This window comes from Megascapheus bottae, chromosome X (assembly GCF_031878675.1).
Source record: "Megascapheus bottae isolate mThoBot1 chromosome X, mThoBot2.hap1, whole genome shotgun sequence".
Lineage (NCBI taxonomy): Eukaryota > Metazoa > Chordata > Mammalia > Rodentia > Geomyidae > Megascapheus > Megascapheus bottae.
Genome location: NC_143547.1, coordinates 38,005,825 through 38,029,014, shown reverse-complemented (window position 1 = coordinate 38,029,014; position 23,190 = coordinate 38,005,825). Strand labels below are relative to the sequence as shown.

The window sequence follows — 23,190 nt, the reverse complement described above, 5'->3', positions numbered from 1 at the left end:
GTGATCATAGGTTAATCAGTTAGAGAAAAGCAATGAGTGTGATTGCCATAGAACAAGCCAGTAGGCAGGCTGTGAAGAGTGGGAGGGGCATGTCCAGGAGTGTGAAGCAAATTGATAATATAATCTGTGCTCATCAAGAAGCAAGCTGGGCCTTTACATATCTTTATCAATGGACATAGCTGACTTGAAATAAAAGTGCAGAAGGCACCCAGGAAGGACACTGCTGAACCTCAGAGTTCAGAACCCCAGTCTCAGAACAATCCTATCCTAGTTCAGAGCCAAGTGCAGATTTCTGGAGCTGTAGAAAAATTAGATACTATTGTTGTTGTTCAGAGAGCAGCCCTATGGCTACCTTTGCTCGCTGGAATGGTTCTGACCTGATGATTTTGTGTTTCACCCTGGGCCAGTTACAGATGCTTCATTGCCAAGCTCAAGAAGCGAAAATAAAACCCAGTGCCTTTACCAGCCATTAGCATGGCTGTCAGTTTCTCTCATCAGTAGATGGCAGTGTTGCTCCGTCCCACAACACTGCCAGCTCCTTCCCCGCCCTTTGTGTTTGAAAAAAATAGTTTGAGTGACTAAAATTCCCGATCTGGCTATGGGTTTCAATTCACTTTGGCGAAGCTACCTGTAGTGGGTGTCTATTTCACCCAATGAAAACCTTACATCAGTACTTATTTCTTTTTTTTTCTTTTCTTTTTTTCCCCTTGACAGGCCTGCACTGTCCTTGGGCTTTTTCAAGGCTAGAGCTCTACCACTTCAGCCATCTCACCACTTTTGTCTTTCTCTATGTATGTGGTGCCAAGGAATCAAACCCCAGTCGCCATGCTTGCCATGTGCACTAGGCCAACACTCCACCAATCTCCTGGCCAACACAGGACCTATTTTTTTTTATCCTTTTAATCTTTTCCTCCTAAACACTGGCTTAATTTTTTTTTTTCCCCACAGTCATGGGGCTTGAACTCAGGCACTATCCTTGAACCCTGAGACACTGTCCTTGGGCTTTCTCAAGGATAGCACTCTACCACTTCAGGCCCTCTCTGTGTAGGTGGTACCTAGGAATGGAACCTAGGGCTTAGCAAGCACTCTACCACTGGGCCATGCTCCCAGCCCTGAAAAAAAAATTTTTTAAGATACTCCTGGGGCTTGAACTCAGAGCCTAGAAACTACCCATGTATTTATTGGCCTGTTCTACTATTCTACCAATTGAGCCACAGCTGCCTTTCTGGCTTCTTGGTAGTTTTTACTTGCAATAAATCTTTTGGCCTTTCTTGCCAAAGTTGGCATGCAACCAATCCTTAGACTCAGAGTAGCTAGGATTACAGATATGACCCACAGTTGACTAACTGAAAGCTGACCTTTTTGTTTAATTTTTTAAGGAAGCCCACTACCTTCACAGAGGTTGTACGCACTTAGAAATTGAAAGGTTTCTGGGGCCGGGAGTTTGCCTAATGGTAAAGTGCTTGCCTACCATGCATGAAGACCCGGGTTTGACTCATCAGTACATTAAAAAAAAAAAAAAAAAACGGCAGAATTGGTGCTGTGGCACAAGTGGTAGAGATCTAGCCTTGAGAAAGCCCAAGGACAGTGCTCAGGCCCTGAGCCCAAGCCAGGGGCTGGCAAAAATTTAAAAAAGAAAAGAAATTGAAAGGTTTCCTTTTCCAATTGTTTCCTTTTTCCAGTGTATTGAAAAGCAAGTCTTCAAGGTGAAGATAAGGTTTCTTTGAGGGCAGGGAGTTTGGCCTAGTGGTAGAGTGCTTGCCTAGTATACACAAAGATCTGGTTCAAGTTCTTAGTACCACATACATAGAAAAAGCCGGAAGTGGTGCTGTGGCTCAAGTGGTAGAGCTCTAGCCTTGAGAAAGTCCAAGGACAGTGCTCAGGCCCTGAGCTCAAGGACTGGCAAAAAAAAAAATTATTTAGGATTGAGAGGACATGTTGAGCTAAAGTTTTCATATTGATGAATACCTACCCAGAAGCAACATTTGTTTAAAAAATCTTTAATTGACATAATACACTGTGGGACATTATGATACTTTGATAGTCTATGCAATAGAGTATGCTACAATTAGAAAAATTACTGTCTATCTCACCATAGACAATTGTTTCTTCATGGAAGGAATGTTCATACAGAATTTTTACTACCTGTAGTCAGAATACTGTGCTGTGGAAGTCTTTCTTTTCTAACCTATCAGTCTGCATTCAATACCCATTAACTATTCTCAACTCCCCGTTCCCTTATTCTGCTCAACCTCTGAGTATCACTCTTCTGTTGTAAAACATACATGAAAAACAAAGGGAGTAGAATAGCCTAACAATTTTATAAAAGGTAATAAAATGTTGTAGGACTCACACTAGCTTAGTGTAAAGGTTATTTTACAGCGATGGCTGGCAGCAGAGTGTGGTATTGATATGAGATGAATATTTAATACTAAGTCCAGATGAATATTTAATACTAAGTCCATGTATCTGAATCTTCTACACTGGTGTCATGGTGACTCAGAGGGAAAGGGTGGTGTTGGAAAAGTTAGATAACAGGCAAATGAGTGAACTGTGGCTTTATCTCATTCCACATAAAATTAATCTTTGAAATGAATGTAAGAAGCCAAGTGTGGTGGCTCACACCTGTAATCCTAACTACTCAGGAGGCTGAGATTAGAGAAATACGGTTCAAAGCCAGCCAGAGCACTAAAATCTGTGAGACTCTTATTTCCAATTAACCACTAGAAAACCGGAAGTGGTGCAGTGGCTCAAGGGGTAGGGTGGTATCCTTGAGCTGGAGAGCTCAGGGACAACACCTAGGCCCAGAGTTCAAGGCCCACAACTGACCAAAAGAAATAAATATAAGAACTAGAGTTAGAAAAATAAGTTATAAATCTTCCAAAAGAAAATTCGGAGGACCCTGCCCTGTTTGGCCCCACTCCCATTAGAAAGGGAACTCTGAACTCCACTAAGTGACTTCCTCAGTGCTATGCTACTTAACCTTCTTTTTTTTTTTTGCCAGTCCTGGGCCTTGAACTCGAGGCCTGAACACTGTCCTTGGGATTTCTCAAGGCTAGAGCTCTACCACTTGAGCCACAGCACCATTTCTGGCTTTTTCTTTTTTTCTTTTTTTTTTTTTTTTTTTTTTTGGTCAGTCCTGGACTTGAGCTCAGGGCCTGAGCACTATCCTTGGACTTTCTCAAGACTAGAGCTCTACCACTTGAGTCTCAGCACCACTTCCAGCTTTTTTCTATGTATGTGGTACCAAGGAATCGAACCCAGGTCGATTCCTCCCCCCCCTCGATTTTTTTAAAACAATCCTGGGGCTTGAACTTTGGGCCTAAATACTGTCCCTGAGCCTCTTTGTGCTCAAGGCTAGAGCTCTATCTCTTGAGTCACAGCACCTCTTCTGCTTTATCTGAGTAGTTTATGGAGATAAGGGTCTCAGGTGATTCTCAGATCTCAAACTCCTGAATAGCTAGGGTTAAAAGTGTAGGGCACTTTTGACAGGTTTGATTAAATCTTAATGTTGCAGATTAGAGATTTGTAACTTTTATTACTACCTCTGTGCAGTTGAGGAAACTGATGATCACTCACTAAAGATCACAAAGCTAGTTCATAACAGGGACAACTTCTATCCTAGGAGTCTTAAAATACTAAGGTCTCTTGGCTGGTAGTGTGACCTAGCGGTAGAGTGCTTGCCTAGCATGCACAAAGTCCCGGGTTTGATTCCTTGGTACTACATACATAGAAGAAAGCCGGAAGTGGTGCTTGCTCAAATGGTAAAGCACTAGCCTTGAGAAAGCACAGGGACAGTGCTCAGGCCCTGAGTTCAACCCCAGGACTGGCAAAAAAAAAATTGCTAAGGTCCATCAGTCTTCCCTCCCATTTTAATCAGTATTCACCAGGTTTTATTTACTCGCAGCTCTCCTAACCTTTCAATTTTCAGCATCAGCTAAATGTCCTATTTGTGTTGTTTTGTTTTTAGCACAGCATTATTGCTTAGAAAATGTAAGCATTCCTTTATTTTATTTTTACTGCATCTCCAATACCATTTATTATTGTTAGTTCTCTTGATTATGTACATTCTAACTGGAATGAAGTGGAATCTCAATATAGTTTTGATTTACATCTCTTTTTTAAGAATTTATTAATGTTGATTTTTACATCATATTTTAAATGACAGGTTTAATAAACAAGTGTTCAAGAAGGGAATCTCTATTTACAATCACTGGGATTTAGTATTTAGAACTCAGGCTAAGGGTTTGTATGTCATAGAAACATATTAATTTATGAAATAAAACATTATGTCTATAGTCATAGGTTTTTATATCTATATAGTTATGGTTATATTTCCATTACCATGTCCATAGCATTGGGTATGCAGATATTGAGTCCTCGCTCTTGTACTCTTTGGATTTAATAGCCACATATTAAGGATACCATGTGCCTTTTGTTCCTTAGGTCTTGACTTATCTCACTCAACATGATTCACTCTAGATTCATCCACTTCCCTGGGCATGGGCAATGTCCCTGAGCTCTTCAGTTCAAGACTACCGCCCCATCCCTTGAGCCACCACACCACTTCCTGTTTTCTAGTGTTTAAGTGGAGATAAAGGGTCTCACAGACTTTAGTGCCCTGGCTGGCTTTGAACCACGATCCGCAAAACTCAGCCTCCTGAGTAGCTAGGATTATAGGCATGAGCCACCACACCTGGCTAAACATTCCCTTTAACGTTAAAGTCCTGATGCTTGAATTTGTTTCCTACCTACATTCTGTGTAAAGAAAAGCACTGAGATTTTGTTTTAACCCATCTATTTCATATAGCCCCAACTATAATTTTCAGTGTAAACAAAGGACAACTGAAAAGAGTAAAAGCAGTACTTGCCTACAAAAATGATTTGCAAAACATCTTATTTTTTGTCGGTCCTGGGGGCTTGAACTCAGGGCCTGGACAGTGTCCTTGGGCTTTCTCAAGGCTAGTGCTCTACCACTTGAGCCATAGCACCAATTCCAGCTTTTTCTCTGTGTGTAGTACCTAGGAATCGAACCCAGTGCTTCGTGCATGCTAGGCAAGCTCTCTACCACTATGCCACACTCCTGGCCCAAAACTTTTAACTGATTAATCAATTAATTTTGTGGCCATGAGGCTTGAATTGAAGGCCTGGGCACTGTCCCTGAGCTCTTTTGCTCAAGGCTAGGTCTCCATGACTTTGAACCACAGCATCACTTCTGATTTTCTGGTGATTAATTATAGATTTCTGGTTAACTGTAATCTCAGGGCCTTTCTTGCCCAGACTGGCTTTAAACCAAGATCCTCAGATCTCAGCCTCATGAGTAGCTAGGATTACAGGTGTGAGCCACCGGCATCCAGACACAAAACTTTTTAAATGCCTAATGGTTCAGGTAAAGAGATCTTGCCCATCTTGTGACGTAGTTGTTCAAAGTCTTCTCCTTCATCTATGGAAATTTCCTTTTCTGATTTTCTTAGTTGCTGTTATGGAAAGGGTCAGGTAAGTAAAGCTTTTGGGAACAAAACTACCAAAGCACATCTAGCTCAACATATTAATCTGTGTATACAATGGGCATGTATAAATCTAGAGAGGCTGTATAGAGAATTCAGTGGAAATCTGTAATTCTAATTCCAGGTTTCTGATATCAGAAATCCAGAGACCTGGATTTTAGCAATAGGACAAATATTGATGCCTCTTCCTCTGAGTATCAGACACTGAAGCTTGCAGCTTGCAGCTTGCATTTTTATTTGGTGAAACTGCTCCAAATATTTGCATGCTACCATCATAGCCTATTAAAAGCATGCCTATTTCTAAATCATACCCTGCCTGTCACAGATCTCTGTCTAGAATTTGCATTTGGGAAACAGCACTTTCTTTGAAAGCACTTAGGTGATGTTTGTCTTCTGTTGTAGGGTGGGGGATAAGGGTGGGGAGTAAGGAGAAGCCAAACAATGAAGTTATTTGTGAAGCTCTTGAACCATAAATTGAGTGCTGTGATATCCAGGTTATTATGTCTGATGGAAGTTTTAGTTGTGTTTCTCCTTTTAACAGCAGCAATCCCTGGCTAGAGAGAGAGAAATATGCCACCCACAAGTTGTTTATCTGCCATTCTGACACCAGATGGATGGAACATCTGAGAAAATGCAGGTACTCTCAGAAAATTCCCTTCATGGTTGACCAAAACGAAATTCCAGTCCCAGTACCCAAATGCCTCATACTTTGTTCTGGGACATAATCTCCCAATCCCTCACCAGTGTTCTCATCTGCCCTATTCTAGGGACTTTAACACTCACAGCCCATCACCTCCTTCCTCTCTCCCCAGAGCTCCTTCTCACACTGTGTCTCTGCCTCAGTCTCTTGGTCCCATCCCTGTCTCTATATCTATCTCTCCTCCATTTCTCTGTGATTCCCATGGTCTTTGAGGCTGTCTCTGAGCTTTGTTCCCAGCTGCTTTTCTCTTTTTCTCAGACTCATCCGGTCTGTCTCACATGTGTTATTGATGATCAAAATAGCCAGAAATAGAGCTGTGGCTGTATGAGTGATAGCCTTGAGCTAAAAAGTTCAAGGACAGAACCCAGGACCAGTTGAATCCCTGAGATAGGCACCAGAAAAAGATAGATGATAGCCAGACAGACAAACAGAGAGACAGATAGATGGGAGGGAGGGAGGGAAAATCAAAGAGAGAAATAGGAGAAGGGAGAGAAGGAAGGAAAGAAAGAAAAAAAGGAAGGAAAGGAGAAAGAGAGAAGGAGACAGGAAGAGGAAGGAAAGAAGAGGGAGAAAAAGAGAGGGAAGAAGGAAGAAAAGAAAGATGGAAAAGAAAGAGTAATGTCATGAACACAACACCCACACACTAAGGCAAGACACAAATCAATACATTGTAAATGTTTATATTCCCAGTATCTCAAATATATAGATCTTAGGTATATTCATTCCAAAGATGGGAGTAAATCATTACAGATATACTGGTGTCCCACCCAGTAATTCGATTGGACACAGGAATGGTGTTGTAGTGATTTCTAATCTTCTCCTCCTCTCCTTTAAAACTTTCTGGTCAAATTCTGCCTTCTCCCGGTAGTGCACTGGTGGGCCTTGCAGGTACTTCTTTTCAGCCTTCTGATAACTAAGCTCATCCACCTTAGCAATTGAATAAATCATTGCTTCTGGAAGAAGCACTTCCATAACGAAGCTTTCTTTGTCACCTCTTACGAGATGAAGCATGATCTTGTCTGTTTCCTCATATACTTTCTGTAAGTGTTTGGCAACCTCGTAGGTTTGCTCGTCATCCTCCAGATATGTTTCAATGCAAACTAAGGACTTGCGTGGTTTCAAAAAGGTTTTCAGCCATGTCGACTCTTTTCTTCCAGTTATGATATCCTGGAGGTGTTGGTCAGCTCCCTTCTTCTTCACGATGAAGTCTACCAGCTTCCGGTTATCTCTGTCTCGAACAGCCTTCATGCGATCAGGGAGAAGTTTCCTTCGGATTCTCTTCCCGTCCAGGTTGGTCTCCTCATCAGAATCTTCTAGTTCAGTGTATTTTATCTTCGGAAAATCAATGTAGTCATTGTCTTCCAGGGCCTGGCGAGCTGCATAGCTGGCATCAGTGGCAAAATAATAGAAAAATGAGCCCAGGAAAGACCTCTTAGTTACCTCTTCTTGGTATTGGCTAATGAGGGAGAGGCACCAGGACATGCCAAGGCTATAGGTTTTGCTGGCTCTCCTCACAAGTGTAGCTTTCTCTTCACAGTCCAGGGGCTTCAGTCTGCAAAGATGGACTGGAATACCCCTTTGTTTAGGGCACATGTTGCCCTCAATCATTATTACCCTAGCCATCTTTGTGGTTTGAGTGACACGTTTCACCACACCTGGCCAAAATGGATGCCCATGGAGCCTAAACCAGACGAACGATCCTCTTTTAATGGGTTGCATCTTCCCTTTAAGAGCCTTCCTTTTGGCTTGGGCTTCTCGTTTTCTACCAGCATTCTTCTTGGTAGCTACATCCTTAATCTCGGGAGATTCAAATTTCTTTCCTGCTCTCTTCGAAATTAAATCTTGGCACTTCTTTTGGTGTATGGTAGGAAGCAAATCAGGTATCTTGGAATTCAGGGGTTCAGGGGATGCTGCTTCCCGTTTGAAGCTTGTTATTTTTGTGGTGCTCTCTCCTGGGTCTTCTATGCTCTCAGGGGAAGCAGTGATCTTGCAGAGATCAGAAGCTGTGGTCTCACAGCCAGCATCCTCTCTCTTCTTACTCGGATTTTTGAGCTTGCCCAGGATGACAGTTGGCTTAATAGACACAGCTGGTAATGAAACTTTGTCCTCTGGTCCTTCCCAGACCACAGGGTGATGACAGGATCCAGGTATTGAGATCATGGACTTTTCTTTGTTTTCATTTTCATCTACAGCTCTCACAGGCGTGGATACTTGGTTGAACTTACTGGAGCTTTTGACAGGCCCACTCCCAGAAAGCCACGCCCTCTGGGATCTTAAGTATTGTTGTTTCCTAAGTTTGGGTGTATAGTAGAGTTTGCGCCTCCTACGCTTCCTGCGACTGTAAGGGCCATACACAAGGGCAAGGCTATTCTGTGTGCTAGATGACTTGAGCTTGGTTTTTGCAGGCTTCCTAGCTTTCCTTTGCTCAGCTAGTTTTCTGCAATACAGAATATCAAGTGCGAGTCGAAGAGCTTTTCTATAGAGCCTTAACTGGCCAGCTGGGCCAGTAGCTTTCCAGTGAACATCTACGGGAGGATCGGTGATCCTCAACCTTACCCCGACTGAAGAGGCAATGGCTTCAATGCCAGCTTCAGTGAGGTCCATTACATCTCTACTTTCCACTTGCATTTTTTCATCAATACTGAGGATTTGTACTTTGATGGGCAATTCCCTTCCCCACTTGTTTGTTGTGGGGGGGCCTGGGATAGGTACCACCTTTGCTGGCCATAAGTATTCTTTCCAGTTGCATAGAATATACTGGGATGCATCCATTATGCCTGGAGTCAGATGGCGGGAGGTGATTTAAAAAGGCTGAGACCCTGTTGCTACTGAAGCTCCTGAGATTTTCAGGGAGCCATTTCACAGCTCCTTTCCCTGACCATAAGCCAGGGTTCCAGGTTTACAAGGGCTCTCCTGGAGCGTCTTGGAGACACTGTAACTCATGGTCTCAGCATAGATTGTACCAGTACACTGCAATGTGGAAAAGGGAAAGCAGAGTTGAGTCAGAAAAGCCATGACCTTTGGTGGAAGGGAGAAGATCCCTTCTGAGAGAGACAGGAAAGTAGATAAATAAGAAAGCATGTCCTACACCAGGGGACAGACAGATGGCAAGTACTTAGAGGAAATGCAGAAGGGATAAACTCAATGTTTCGTCTCAACTGTGAGAGCTGTGTATAGTGGAGCATCTGGAGGACAGGTGAGTATTTTGGCAGGTCTGATTGCTCTTAATGCACTCAATGCCTTTGAGGCTTCTTGGCCTTCCTTCTTGATAAATACCTTGTTTCTTTCTTTCTCTCCCCCCGCCTTTTTCGCCAGTTACTGAGCTTGAACTCAGGGCCTGAACACTGTCCGTGGGCTTTCTCAAAGCTAGAGCTCTGCCACTTGAGCCACAGCACTACCTCCAGCTTCTTCTATGTATGTGGTATTGAGGAATCGAACCCAACTCTTTGTGCTTGCTAAGCAAGCACTCTACCACTAGGCTAAACTCCCAGCCCCCTCTTTCTCCCTTTTCTAGAATACTAGGGCTGCCCTGCCTACCCTAGGGGACCTGAGTCTGTCTTCTGCACACATTGACTGGGCCTCAATGCGATGATTTTCCCTTCCCCGACCTCAGAGCATATTCAGATTATCTGCTTAATTTTTTTTTTGAGTCCTGGGGCCTGGAACTGTTCCTGAGCTCCTTTTCTTTTCTTCTTTCTTTCTTTCTTCTTTTTTTTCTTTTCCTTTCTTTCTTTCTTTCTTTTTTTTCTTTTCTTTCTTTCTTTCTTTTTTCTTTCTTCCTTTCTTTTTTTTTTCTTTTACCAGTCCTGGGCATGAGCTCAGGGTCTGAGCACTGTCCTTGGACTTTCTCAAGGCTAGAACTCTACGCCTTGAGTCTCAGCACCACTTCAGGCTTTTTCTATGTATTTTGTACCAAGGAATCAAACCTAGGTCTTCATGAATGCTAGGCAAGGACTCTACCACTAGACCAAACTCCCAGCTCTCTCTCTTTTTTTTTCTTTTCTTTTTTCCTCAAGGCTTCCTTCCTTCCTTCCTTTTTTTTTTTTCCACAAGGCTACCAATCTACCACTTGAGCCACACAGCGCTGCTTCTGGCTTCTATGTATGTGGTATTGAGGAATCGAACCCAGGGCTTTGTGCCTGCTAGGCAAGCTCTCTACCTCTAAGCCACATTCTCAGCACCAAGCTTAGTTTCTTACATCTTTCATATCTCATAATATTTCTCTCTCTGGCTGTGTCATGGAAGGGTGTCTTTCCTATCTTAGAATAGTGGGACCTACCCCTGTCTTGATGATGTGTTCAGGGCATTCTTTTTTTTTCCAGTCCTGGGGGCTGAACTCAGGGCCTGGCTACTATCTCTGAGCTTTTTTTGCTCAAGGCTAATATTCCACCATTTGAGCCACAGCACCACTTCCAGCTTTTTCTGTTTATATGGTACTGAAGAATCAAACTCAGGGTTTCATGCATGTTAGGCAAGCACTCTACCAGTAAGCCCTAAGCCACATTCACAGCCCAGCTTCTCCCCCTCTCTCCCCTCCCCCCTCCCCCGCTCTCTCCCCCCTCTCTCTCCCAGTCTCTCTCCCCCCTCTCTCTCCCAGTCTCTCTCCCCCCTCCCTCTCCCTCCTCCCTCCCCTTCTCCCCCCTCTTCCCTCTCTCTCCCCTCTCTCCCCTCCCCCCTCCCCCGCTCTCTCCCCCCTCTCTCCCAGTCTCTCTCCCCCCTCTCTCTCCCAGTCTCTCTCCCCCCTCCCTCTCCCTCCTCCCTCCCCTTCTCCCCCCTCTTCCCTCTCTCTCCCCTCTCTCCCCTCTCCCCTCTCTCCCCTCTCCCCCTCCCTCCCTCTCCCCACCTGTCTCCCCAGTCTCTCTCCCCCTCTCTCTAACCCCTCTCTCCCCTCCCCCTCTCTCCCCTCCCCCTCCCTTTCTCTCCCCCTCCCCACTCTCCCCCCACCTGTCTCCCCAGTCTCTCTCCCCCCTCTCCCCCCACCTCTCTCCCCCCCACGCTCCCCTCCCTCCCTTTCTCTCCCCCTTCCCCTCTCCCTCCCCTCTATCTCTCCCCCTCCCCCATCTTCCCCATCTTCCCCCTCTCCCCCCCTCTCCCCCCACCTGTTTCCCCTGTCTCTCCCCCGTCTCTCTCCCCTCTCTCCTCCCCTCATCTCTCTCCCCCCCTCTCTCCCCCTCTCTGTCAGTTCAGGGGATTGAACTCGGGACCTGGGCACTGTCCCTGAGCTCTTCAGCTCAAGGCTACCACCCTACCCTTGAATCAAGCCCCACCCACTTCCAGTTTTCTAGTGGTTATTTGGAAATAAGAGTCTTTCGAACTTTAATGCCCGGGCTGGCTTTGAACCATGAGCCTCAGTTCAGCCTTCTGAGTAGCTAGGATTACAGGTGTGAGCCATCACCCATTCTGTTTTTTAATGTAAGGGTATATGTGCTGCACGGTCTGGATCCTGATGCATGCTCATTCCTGCTGCACATGAATCTATAGATGCTAATGCAAGAGTATGTTGGGTCATGTCTTCTTTTGAATGTCCTTTTTCATGTCTCAACACTGCGGTTGCCCACTAAGTGTCCGAATCTTATCTACTGATTAGTCCTACTCTACAGAAATGTGAAGGTCAGACCATGCAACCTTTCTTTCAATCTTTCTCTACCCACTTTCCCATCCCCAAACACATGGCAGGATGCACTGTGCTTTTCTTTACTCAGTGTACAGTATGCACCTTAACTCACTGCTCTACTTTTGCTCAGACTTACTGACTTTTTATTTATTTATTTATTTTATTTATTTATTTATCCAGTCCTGGGGCTTGAATTCAGGGCCCAGTCACTGTCCTTGGGTTTTTTCTAGGTTAGCACTCTACCACTTGAGTCACAGTACAAGCACTCTGCTACTAGGCCACACTCCCAGCCCAGACTTACTCACTTTAAAAGATACATTGCTCCCATGTAAAGTGACTGCTTCATATGTAAATTCAGATAGGCATGCCTTTGGTCACAAGTCCTGGTAGAAGGAATATGAAATGTCTAAAGAGAAAGAACTATACCTGTTTAAGATGCAGTCTTCACAAAATGTTTCTCAGGTGAGAGTGTGTCTTCAGACAGGTTTTCTGTCTTCTGATTAACCAAATTCAATATATGGCTGTCAGCTGAGTTCATAGAACAAAGAGGAGAAGGATTAACGACTCAGCCACCCCCTCCCACAAAGCAGCCATGCCTGAGCACCTGGGACCACAGCCCCAACCCTAAGTGAAGGCATGTGCAAACATACACACATACTGAGATACACAGAAATAGATGCACATACATGCACATGTGTTAGAAATACCAGATAGCTAGAGGTTGTACAGAATGCACACCCACTCCCTCTCTACTTCTATACTTCAAATATCCATGTTTTCAGTGATTTTGAAAACATGGGTGGAAAAGCCTAATATTTAAGAATTTTTAGTCACAGAGGAACACACTCTGCAAGCAAATGAGTCCACATGCTGCAAAATTTTTATTCATTATATATATGTATGTTTTGTGTCACTCCTAGGGCTTGAACTTGGTGTCTTGGCAATGTCCCAGAGCTTTTCTGGCTGGAGGCTAGTACTCTACCACTTGAGCAACAGCTCTATGTTCAGCTTTTTGATGGTTAAAGGTGAATTTCTCTCAGAATTTCCTTTCCAGGCTAGTTTCAAACACAGATCCTCAAATTTCAGCCTCCTCAGAAGCTAGTATTATAGAAGTAAGCCACTGTCACCTGACTATTTCTTTTTTAAAAATTAGTATACTTACCTGTGCCAGTAAGGGGAGAAGGGGATTGTTCGTGATAAGATGTCCTCATGCTTACATTATATTCTCATTAATCTACCCCCTCCATCACCCTTATTTTTTTTATTATTTTTTTGCCAGTCCTGGGCTTGAGCTCAGGGCCTGAGCACTATCCTTGGACTTTCTCAAGGCCAGAGCTCTACCACTTGAGCCTCAGCACCATTTCTCACTTTTTTTCTATGTATGTGGTACTAAGAAATCGAACCTGAGTCTTCGTGCATGCTAGGCAAGCACTCTACCACTAGGCCAAACTCCCTGCCCAGCCTAAGATTTTATATCTGATTAACTTTTCAGGGATGGAGTCCAGGCCCTGAGTTCAAGCCCCAAAATCAGCAAAACAAAAAATCTTTTTCCTCTTTCTGACTTTTTTTTTTTGGTTGTTGGGCTTGAACTCCAGGCCTTGCCACTGTCCCTTGGCACTGTCCCTGAGCTCTTGAGCTCAAGGGTAGTGCTCCACCACTTTTTTTTCAGGGGGGGGGGGTGGCGTCCTGCGGCTTGAACTCAGGCCTGAGAATTGTCCTTGGGCTTTTCTCAAGGCCAGCTCTCTACCACTTGAACCACAGCACCACTTCTGGCTTTTTTCCTATGTATGGTGCTGCCAAGGAATCGAACCTGGGTCTTCGTGCATGCCAGGGAAGCACTCTACCACTAGGCCAAACTCCCAGTTCTAGTGCTCCACCACTTTGAACCACTGTGCCACTTCCGGTTTTCTGATAGTTTATTGGAGATAAGTGTCTCATGAACTGGTTTTGAACCTCAATCCTGAGATCTCCGCCTCCTGAGAAGCTAGGATTACAGGCATGCAAAAAAAAAATCACTATTATAAACAATTGAGAAATGACAAATGATGCCATTCCCAAGGATATGTGTTACAATCATGGGGAAAGAAAAGCATCATTAAAGGGCTGGGAAAGTGGCTTAGTAGTAGAGTGCTTACCTAGCATTCATGAAGCCCTGGGTTCGATTCCTCAGTACCCCATACATAGAAAAAGCCAGAACTGGTGCTGTGGCTCAAGTGGCAAAACACTAGCCTTGATCAAAAAGTGTCCAAGGACAGTGCCCAGGCCCTGAGTTCAAGCCCCTGAACTTGCAAAAAAAAAAAAAACCATTAAAATATTTGAGGCTGGACACAAGTGGCTTATTCTTATAATCCTGGCTACTCAGGAGATTGAGATCTGAGAATCGAAGTTCAAAGCCAACCCAGGGAGGAAAAACTATGAGACTCTCATGTCCAGTTAATTACAAACAAAGCCAAAGTGGTGCTGTGAGGCCTAGAGTTCAAGCCCTAGGACTGGGGTGGGGGGAGAGAAAAAAAAGAAATTAAAATAAAAATATTTGGGGACCTCACTTTAAAGAACTCAGTTGAGCAAGCCTTCAAACAACAGATGTTGCCTTAGGACAATGAGACAGAGGTAGGTCTTCTCTGTCCTGGTTCATCAGAAGTCACCACCCTCTCTAACAAACAGGAGGGATGAGAGCCCTTAATGTCACATTGAAGAGCATACACATTCCCAGCATATACTCACGTGTTCATACTCACATTGACAGCAAACACCTAGGATTGAAACTCCTAAGTCATCCCATCCTTCCACCTCCGTGAGTATCCATGTGAAATGTTTGCACTGAGCAGACAATGACTTCTCTGGTTGTCAAAGAAACCAAAATGTCATAAGAAAGTGTTCTGTGATGTCAGTTCTTAAGCAAAACCAGGAAGTACTAATGTCAGAGTTTCTTTCTATTTTAGACACTTCAATGCCACACTATCCTCTTTAGCCTCAGAGCATCCTGGAATCTAGCTTATAGTAGACACACGATATTTACTGGGTGCATTTCAGTTTTGACCACACTGGTATTTGAACTTTGTGCTTCTTTGTGCTTGCTAGACAGATACTCAACTACAACAGTCACACCCCTAGCTCTAGGAATAGATGTATATATTCTTTTTTTTTCCTGTATGATACACTGCTCTGCCATACTTTCAGTCTGCTGAGTTCATTTCTTGAATTCTAACTCTCTGGCAGTCATTTCCTGGCTTCTTTTACAAGACAATGACCACTCTAGCCACTAAGTACTATTTCTTGAGTTATTAGTACACATCACACATGGATATACAGAGTCAGAAACCCAGCCCATCAGAGGAAAAAACCACTAGTAGAGATATTTATGATCAGTAGATGAGATCTGGGCCCCCCCCCCAAAAGCATGGGAATGGAGGCACTCATAGAGGCTTCCAACAATGACAGCCTGGTAGCCAGGTTAGATGGAACTGAGTATCAGAAGGTTACTCCAGGTCAAATGACAGCATCAAGAAAGATCTGGAGGACTGATAGCTTACTTATGAGACAGGTAATGTGTCCTGCTTATGGGTAAAGGATGCTATCCTCCCCTCTCTTTTTTCCTATCTGTCTCCCACCTCTGACTCCATGTGGCCCTGGTTGATCGGTCTGTCTGCCTTTCTGTCCAACTGAGTGAATCTCCCTGTTTGTAGGCTCTTGTAAGTGTCTTAGAAGCATGAACATAAGCTCTTTGCTCATTGTTCTCTCCAGGGTGCCTGCTGCTAAGAGAAAGAAGTAACTGTCTCTTCCCTTTATTCTCACCTGTACCAAGTCTGACTCCAGGAAGTCAGACTTCCAGGAAGCCAGACTTCCAGGAAGCCACCTCAGATATCCTACCAAGGAGAGATACTTGGGGACTATCTACTGAAAGCTGGCCAGCTTAAACTGGAGGCCCAATTACCATTGGAAGCACTACAACTTTTTTTTTTTTGCCAGTCCTGACTCTTGAGCTCAGGGCCTGGGCACTGTCCTTGGGCTTTCTCAAGGCTAGCACTCTACCACTTGAGTCACAGCACCACTTCCGGCTTTTTCTGTGCATGTAGTACCGAGGAATTGAACTCAGGGCTTTGTGCATGTTAGGCAAGCACTCTACCACTAGGCCATGCACCGGGCCCACTGTAGCTTTTTAACCCCTCGGGACTCTAATTGGGCACTGTAGGGAACCTGGGCAGCCGCCCATTCTTGAAGGGCATCTGATACCTCCTCATCCGGGTAAAGTGCTTTCTTGGAAAGTTTTGATCTTTGTTAAAACTCAAGCCCTGTAGGATAGTACTTGTTTTCAGCAACTAGCCTAAATTGTCCCTAAGATGGTTGGGAGTTCTCTCTTTTGAAATTTTATTGTTAAAACTAAGAATACAAAAGTCCTTTAGAAGGTATGTAATTACCCGACTTTGATGAAATGTGAAATGTTACCGAGTTAATACTCCAAAAATAGTTTCACCATTTCATTTGGATTTAGGATAGTAAATGGCTGAAATATATGCATAAAGTCTGTGATCTCAACCCACATTTAGCACAATTTACATATGTATACAATTTTGTACAATATCACACTTCTGGGTAAGATTCCTTCAAAATGCCACAAAAGATATTAACATTATCTATAATTTCCTCTGCGGCTAAGGAACTTTCCTGGTGCAATTATGTTAAAAGTATTTGTCAGGCCGGAGTTTAGCACAAAGACCTGGGTTTGATTCCTCGGTACCGCATACATAGAAAAAAGCAGAAATGGTGCTGTGGCTCAAGTGGTAGAGCACTGGCCTTGAGAAAGCCCAAGGACACTGCTCAGGCCCTGAGTTCAAGGCCCAGGACTGGCAAAAAAAAAGTATTTGTCAAGTTGATTTTTAAGTCAATCCCAGATTTAAAAGAAAAAATGTAAGAAGACATTTAAAAAGTTTAAAGAGACGGGTGTCAGTGGCTCATGCCTGTAATCCTAACTGCTCAGCAGGCTGAGATCTGAGGATCACTGTTCAAAGCCAGCCCAGGCACAAAAGTCCTGAGACTCTTATCTCTAATTAACCACCAGAACCCCAGAAGTGGCGCTGTGGCTCAAATGGTAGAGCGCTAGCCTTGAGCTGAACACCTGGGGTGGGGGTAAGGTGCAGCATCCAGGACCAGAGTTCAAGCCCCACGACTGACAAAAAAAAAGTTAGATCTTAGATCAGTATTAGCATAACTCAAGCTTTCAGAAGAAGATTTGAACAAACCCAACCCAATCCCCTAGATGAATGTTGATAATAGAGATCAGGGCAGACATTGATGAAGTAGAAGCTAAAGGGAAAATACAAAAACTCATGAAAAGTTTGGTACTTTCACAAGATAGACAAGATTGATAGATACTTAGACAAATTAAGGGAAAGAAAGAGAAGGCACAAATTCATGCAAATAGAGATGTTTGTTCTTTTGTGAATCATCCCATGTTTAGCTGGCTGTAATTCCCAAAGGAATTGCTCTTGTTCGCTCCTGTAAAAGCAGAATTATTTTTTTTAATTTTTTTATTGTAATTAATAAAAGGGTTACATGATATTTGCCAGATAGAAGGTGCATTAATTCACATACATTGATACCCTTTCACATGTCTTGGTACCCGTATCCCTCCCCCCCCCAAACCCCCCACCCGTCTTGGTTTTCCCCCCTTCCCTATCAAATTTCAAATATCCAAATACAAATAACTTCAATATATTAGATACAAAAGTGAGACACTATACCAATATGAGATAACCAAGGGACAGCAAAGGAGATGAGAGAGAACATAGTACGTTAAGGACAACAATCATTCATTATATGGCTTTTGTTTCACTATCCTGGAAGTCCTTTCAATTAGCTTCACATTATATGTCCTTATGTATCAAGATTTTGCTCTATTACAAATCTCTGCTAGTAGAGCCCAAGGTTTCTACTGATTATGACGAATGAGGGAAACCATTGAGCCTAAGTTCCTTTGAGTCTAGCTTACTTCACTTAATATGATTTTTTCTAAGTCTTTCCATTTCCTAACAAATGGGGCAATGTCATTCTTTCTGACAGCAGCATAGAATTCCATTGTGTACAAATACCACAACTTGTTGATCCACTCATCAACGGAGGGACATCTAGGTTGGTTCCATATCTTTGCTATGGTGAATAGTGCTGCAATGAACATTGTTGTGCTAGTGGGTTTAGTATGTCCTTGTTTCTGGGTGGTTGGGTAAATGCCAAGTAGTGGAATTGCTGGGTCATAGGGGAGTTCTATGTTTAGCCTTTTGAGGCACTGCCACACTGCTTTCCATAGTGGTTGAACGAGTTTGCACTCCCACCAACAGTGTAGTAGTGACCCCTCCTGGCCACATCCCCTCCAGCATCTGTTGTCATTCGTTTTCCTGATCCTGGCCATTCTAGCTGGAGTGAGGTGGAATCTTAGAGTTGTTTTGATTTGCATTTCTTTTATGACCAGAGATGTTGAGCATTTCTTCATGTGTCTATAGGCCATTTTTGTTTCTTCTTCAGAGAAGACTCTCTTTAAGTCTTTGGCCCATTTTTTAATGGGATGGTTGTTACTTTGGAGGTTAGTTTTGGAGTGATTCAATTTTTTGAGTTGTTGATATATTTTAGATATGAGGCCTTTGTCCGTTGTTTGGTTGGTGAAGATCTTTTCCCACTATGTAGGCTTCCTGATTAGTTTACTAGCTATGTCCTTTGCCATACAAAAGCTCTGCAGTTTAATGCAGTCCCACTTATCCAGCCTTTCTCTGATTTGTTGTGATTCTTGGTCCTTATTAAGAAAGTTTCGACCTGTGCCAAGGAGGCCTAGTGTATCTCCTATTCCTTCCTGTAGAGTTTTCAGTGTGTCAGCTTTTACCTCCAGGTCTTTGATCCATTTGGAGTTAATTTTAGTGCAAGGTGACAAAAAAGGATCCAGCTTTAGTTTTCTGCAGGTGCTTAACCAGTTCTGCCAGCACAACTTGTTGAAGAGGCTGTCTTTCTTCCATTCTATTTTTTGGCTCCCTTGTCAAAGATTAGGTGGCCATAGGTCTGTGGTTTAATATCTGGGTCCTCAGTTCTATTCCATTGGTCTTCAGGCCTGTTCCTGTGCCAGTACCAAGCTGTTTTGAGAATTATAGCTCTGTAATAGAGTCTAAAGTTTGGGATTGAAATTCCTCCAGCGCTGTTCTTTCTGCTAAGAAGTGTTTTTGCTATACGGGGTCTTTTATTATTCCATATGAAATTTTGGATTGCCTCTTCTATTTCTTTAAAGAATGACATTGGGATGTTGATGGGTATTGCATTGAATTTGTAGATAGCTCTTGGCAAGATTGTCATTTTCACAATGTTGATTCTTCCAATCCAGGAGCATGGGAGGTTTTTCCATTTCCTTAGTTCTGCTTTAATTTCCTTTTTTAGGGTTTTAAAGTTTTCGTCAAAAAGGTCCTTTACATTCTTAGTTAAGCTAATACCTAGGTACTTTATTTTCTTTGAGGCTATTGTGAAAGGAGTTGCTTTCCTGATTATTGCCTCGTTCCTCTCACTGTTGGCATAAAGGAAGGCAGTTGATTTTTGAGGGTTGATTTTATAGCCTGCTACTCTTCCAAAGCTTTGAATCAGCTCAAGGAGCTTGGGAGTGGAGTCTATAGGATTCTTTAAATACAGAATCATGTCATCTGCAAAGAGGGATAGTTTTATTTCCTCTTTCCCTACTTGGATCCCCTTTATGCTTGCTTCTTGCCTTATTGCACTGGCTAGGAATTCTAGTACTATGTTAAAGAGTAATGGAGAGAGTGGGCATCCTTGTCTCGTTCCTGATTTTAGAGGGAATGGCTTTAGATTTTCACCATTAAGTGTAATACTAGCAGTAGGTTTCTCATACACAGCCTTTATTACATTGAGGAATGTTCCATGGAGTCCTAGTTTCTCCAGAGCTTTTAACATAAAGGGGTGTTGGATCTTGTCAAATTCCCTTTCCGCGTCTATTGAGATAATCATGTGATTTTTGTCCTTGCTCCTGTTGATGTGTTGAATTATATTAATTGATTTGCGTATGTTGAACCAGCTTTGCCTCCCTGTGATGAATCCAGTTTGATCATAGTGTATAATTTTTTTGATGAGTTGTTGTAGACGGTTGGCCAGTATTTTGTTGAGAAGTTTTGCATCGATGTTCATCAAAGATATAGGTCTATAGTTCTCTTTCTTTGATGAATCTCTGTCTGGTTTGGGGATGAGGGTTATACTGGCTTCATAGAATGAGTTTGGTAAGGAACCTTCATTTTCAATTTCATTGAAGAGCTTGAGGAGTATTGGTGTGAGCTCTGCTTTGAAGACCTTATAGAATTCAGCTGTGAATCCATCTGGCCCAGGGCTTTTCTTAGGTGGAAGTTCTCTAATTGCCATTTCTATTTCAGAGCTTGAAATAGGCCTGTTGAGTTGGCTTAGTTCTTCTTGGTTCAGTGTGGGTATGTTAATATTGGCTAGGAATTCATCCGTTTCATCTAGATTCTCAAATTTGTTGGCATAAAGGTTTGAGAAGTATTCCCTCATGATATTCTGGATCTTGGTAATTTCTGTCGTGATATTACCATTTTCATCTGCGATTTTGTTTATTTCGATATGCTCTCTTCTTTTTTTGGTAAGATTTGCTAAAGGCTTGTCAATTTTGTTAATTCTTTCAAAGAACCAACTCCTTGTTTTGTTGATTCTTTCTATAGTTTTTTTGGATTCCAAATCATTTAATTCTGCTTTGATTTTAATTATTTGCTTTCTTCTACTGGGATTAGGGTTGGTTTGTTGCTCTTTTTCCAGGAGCTTAAGGTGAGACATTAACTTGTTGGTTTGCAATTTTTCCAACTTGTTGTTGTAGGCACTCAGCGCTATAAATTTTCCTCTGAGTACTGCCTTTGCTGTGTCCCAAAGGAGTTGGTATTTTGTGTGCTCCTTACTGTTAAATTTCATAAACTGTTGGATTTCTGTTCTGATCTCTTCGATGACCCATTGGTGATTCAACAATGTGTTGTTCAGTCTCCATGAGTTACAGGGTTTTCGTTGGTGGAGATGTGTGTTCAGTTCCAGTTTGATGCCTTTGTGGTATGAGAGTGTGCATGGAATAATTTCTGTGTTTCTGAATCTGTCCAGGTTTGTTTTATGGCCTAAGATGTGATCTATTTTGGAAAATGTTCCATGTGCTGCTGAGAAAAACGTATATTGTGTTGTTGCTGGGTGGAATATTCTGCAGATGTCTGTTAGATCTAGTTGTTCTATACAGTTGTTCAGTTCTAAGGTTTCTCTGTTGAGTTTTTGCCTTGTTGATCTGTCCATAGATGAAAGTGGTGTGTTAAAGTCACCGACAATCACTGTATTTCGATCTATGTATGGTTTCAGTGTAAGTAAAGTTTGCTTGATGAAGTTTGGAGCTCCGGGATTGGGTGTGTAAATATTTAGGATCGTTATGTCTTCCTGGAGGAAAGATCCCTTTAGTAGTATGTAGTAACCTTCTTTGTCTTTTCTTACTAATTTTGGTTTGAAGTCTATTTTATCTGATATGAGGATGGCAACTCCAGCCTGTTTATGGGGGCCGTTAGCTTGATAGAGTTTATTCCAACCTCTCACTTTCAAAAGATGCTTGTTTTTTTGGGTAAGATGTGTCTCTTGAAGACAGCAGTACGATGGCTCTTGCTTTTTGATCCAACTAGACAGCCTATGCCGTTTAATTGGAGAGTTGAGTCCATTGATATTGAGAGTTAGGATTGAGAGATATTTATTAGTTCCTACCATTTTTAAAAGCTTTTATTTGGGCCTGTGTCTTGACAGTTCTTGTGGTCCTTAGGTGGTGTGCTGTTTAGGTGCCATTTCTTTCCCTATATTGCATTTATTTTGGTTTTCTATGTATAGAACATCTTTCAGAATTCTCTGTAGTGTTGGTTTTGTTGCGACATATTGTTGCAGCTTTTCCCTGGAATGGAATGTTTTTATTGTTCCCTCAGTTATGAATGAGAGCTTAGCTGGGTACAGTATTCTTGGTTGGTAGTTATTTGACTTAAGGGCATGACATATATGCTTCCAGTCACTTCTTGCTTGCATGGTCTCTGCTGAGTAATCTGGGGTGATTCTGATTGGTTTTCCTTTATAGGTTACTGAACCCTTTTCCCTGGCTGCCTTTAGGATCCTTTTTTTGGTTTCTACTGATCCAGTTCGGATTACGATATGGCGGTGAGATGTTCTTTTCTGGTCAGGTCTGTTTGGGGTTCTAAAAGCTTCTTGTATCTGGATGGGTCTGCCCTTCTGGATATTTGGCTAATTCTCTGAGATGATTCCATGAAGTATATTTCCAATACCATTGACCTCTTTCTCCAGACCCTCCTCAATACCAATTAGCCTTAAATTAGGCTTCCTAATTGTATCTTGGACCTCCTGAAGCGCTCTCTCATTTTTCCTAGATTTGGATTGACTCATTTTCTGTTCTTTCTCTATAATAACTAAATTATCTTCAGCCCCGGAAATTCTCTCCTCTGCATTGTCTAACCTGCTATCAAAGCTATCTACTTTATTTTTCATCTCCCTTGCTACTAATTGCTCATTTTTGATGCCTTGCATCTCTTCTTTTAGGTCATGTATGGATTTCTTTAGCTCCTTGATTTCCATTTGAGTGGTTAGCTCAGTAGCTTTATTTTCTTTGAACATTTGCTGGAGTTCGGTCACCTTTTTATTTGTGGATTCTATGAATTCATCCATCTTTCTTTGAACAGCCTTTATTATGGCCTCCTTTATGGCTTCTTCTTTTTTACTTATCACCTTGTTTATGGTTTCCTCTTGTTCAGCTATGGCTTCCTCCCTTATCTCTTTCTATATTTTCACATTTTTCATTAATGATGTTTATTAATTGCATTTGTACAGCACTTGGAAGGCTCTCCTCTAGGTTTGCCAATGACTGTTCCATTGGCTGTTTACATTGGGTGGGGGAGGTAGGAGATGTTGTTTCTTGATTTGACATTTTTCTTGAGTTTCTTGTTCTGCCCATTTGAAAATGGGAGCAAGATTAATACTAAACACGATTATAGTTTTTCAGATATGTCCAACCTAGACCTCTGTAGCTGGCAGACTCTAGATGTTCACAAGTTTTGATTGGTGTTATCACTCTTTCTTTTTGTGCAGTTACCGACTAGTCTAATTATTCACTGATAAGTGATTTATATCCAAAACAATAAGCCCGCCTGTCAATCTCCAGTCAATGGCCTGAGGGAGGGGGCTGTTGAGGGGAGAGACAGGATTCTAGATTCCTTGCCCCCCTGCTCCCGCCAGTCTTTCTCGGGCGGGGTGTTGGGGTCTGAGTTAAGTTCTATTGCTTGGCACCAGCTCCGCTTTCCCAATGT

General features: G+C 42.7%; 1 protein-coding gene and 1 long non-coding RNA gene across 5 annotated transcripts in view; one reads left to right on the top strand and one right to left on the bottom strand.

Annotated features, from left to right (window-relative positions):
- The window catches only part of LOC150040881 (uncharacterized), a 142,456-nt gene that overhangs the window by 86,879 nt on the left and 32,387 nt on the right, over window positions 1–23,190 (top strand). For all 3 annotated transcript variants that reach the window (XR_016533871.1, XR_016533872.1, XR_016533873.1), the window contains 2 exons: window positions 6,049–6,144; window positions 7,365–7,497. This is a non-coding gene — a long non-coding RNA (uncharacterized LOC150040881). The remainder of the gene's footprint in view (window positions 1–6,048; window positions 6,145–7,364; window positions 7,498–23,190) is intronic.
- LOC150040882 (putative PWWP domain-containing DNA repair factor 4) lies at window positions 6,884–14,634 on the bottom strand. Of its 2 annotated transcripts, none has more exons than XM_090326739.1 (3): window positions 14,560–14,634; window positions 12,248–12,349; window positions 6,884–9,177 (listed from the first exon to the last, which is right to left on the bottom strand). In XM_090326739.1, the coding sequence occupies exon 3, from the start codon at window positions 8,977–8,979 to the stop codon at window positions 6,952–6,954; it is 2,028 nt and encodes a 675-aa protein (XP_090182865.1). In that variant the 5' UTR covers window positions 8,980–9,177; window positions 12,248–12,349; window positions 14,560–14,634; the 3' UTR covers window positions 6,884–6,951. The 2 variants fall into 2 exon arrangements, with proteins under 2 accessions (XP_090182865.1, XP_090182867.1); XM_090326741.1 differs by having other exon boundaries at window positions 14,546–14,625.

Excerpts from the sequence above, each read along its gene's own strand:
- LOC150040882 (XM_090326739.1), bottom strand. The coding sequence starts at position 8,979 with ATGGATGCATCCCAGTATATTCTATGCAACTGGAAAGAATACTTATGG.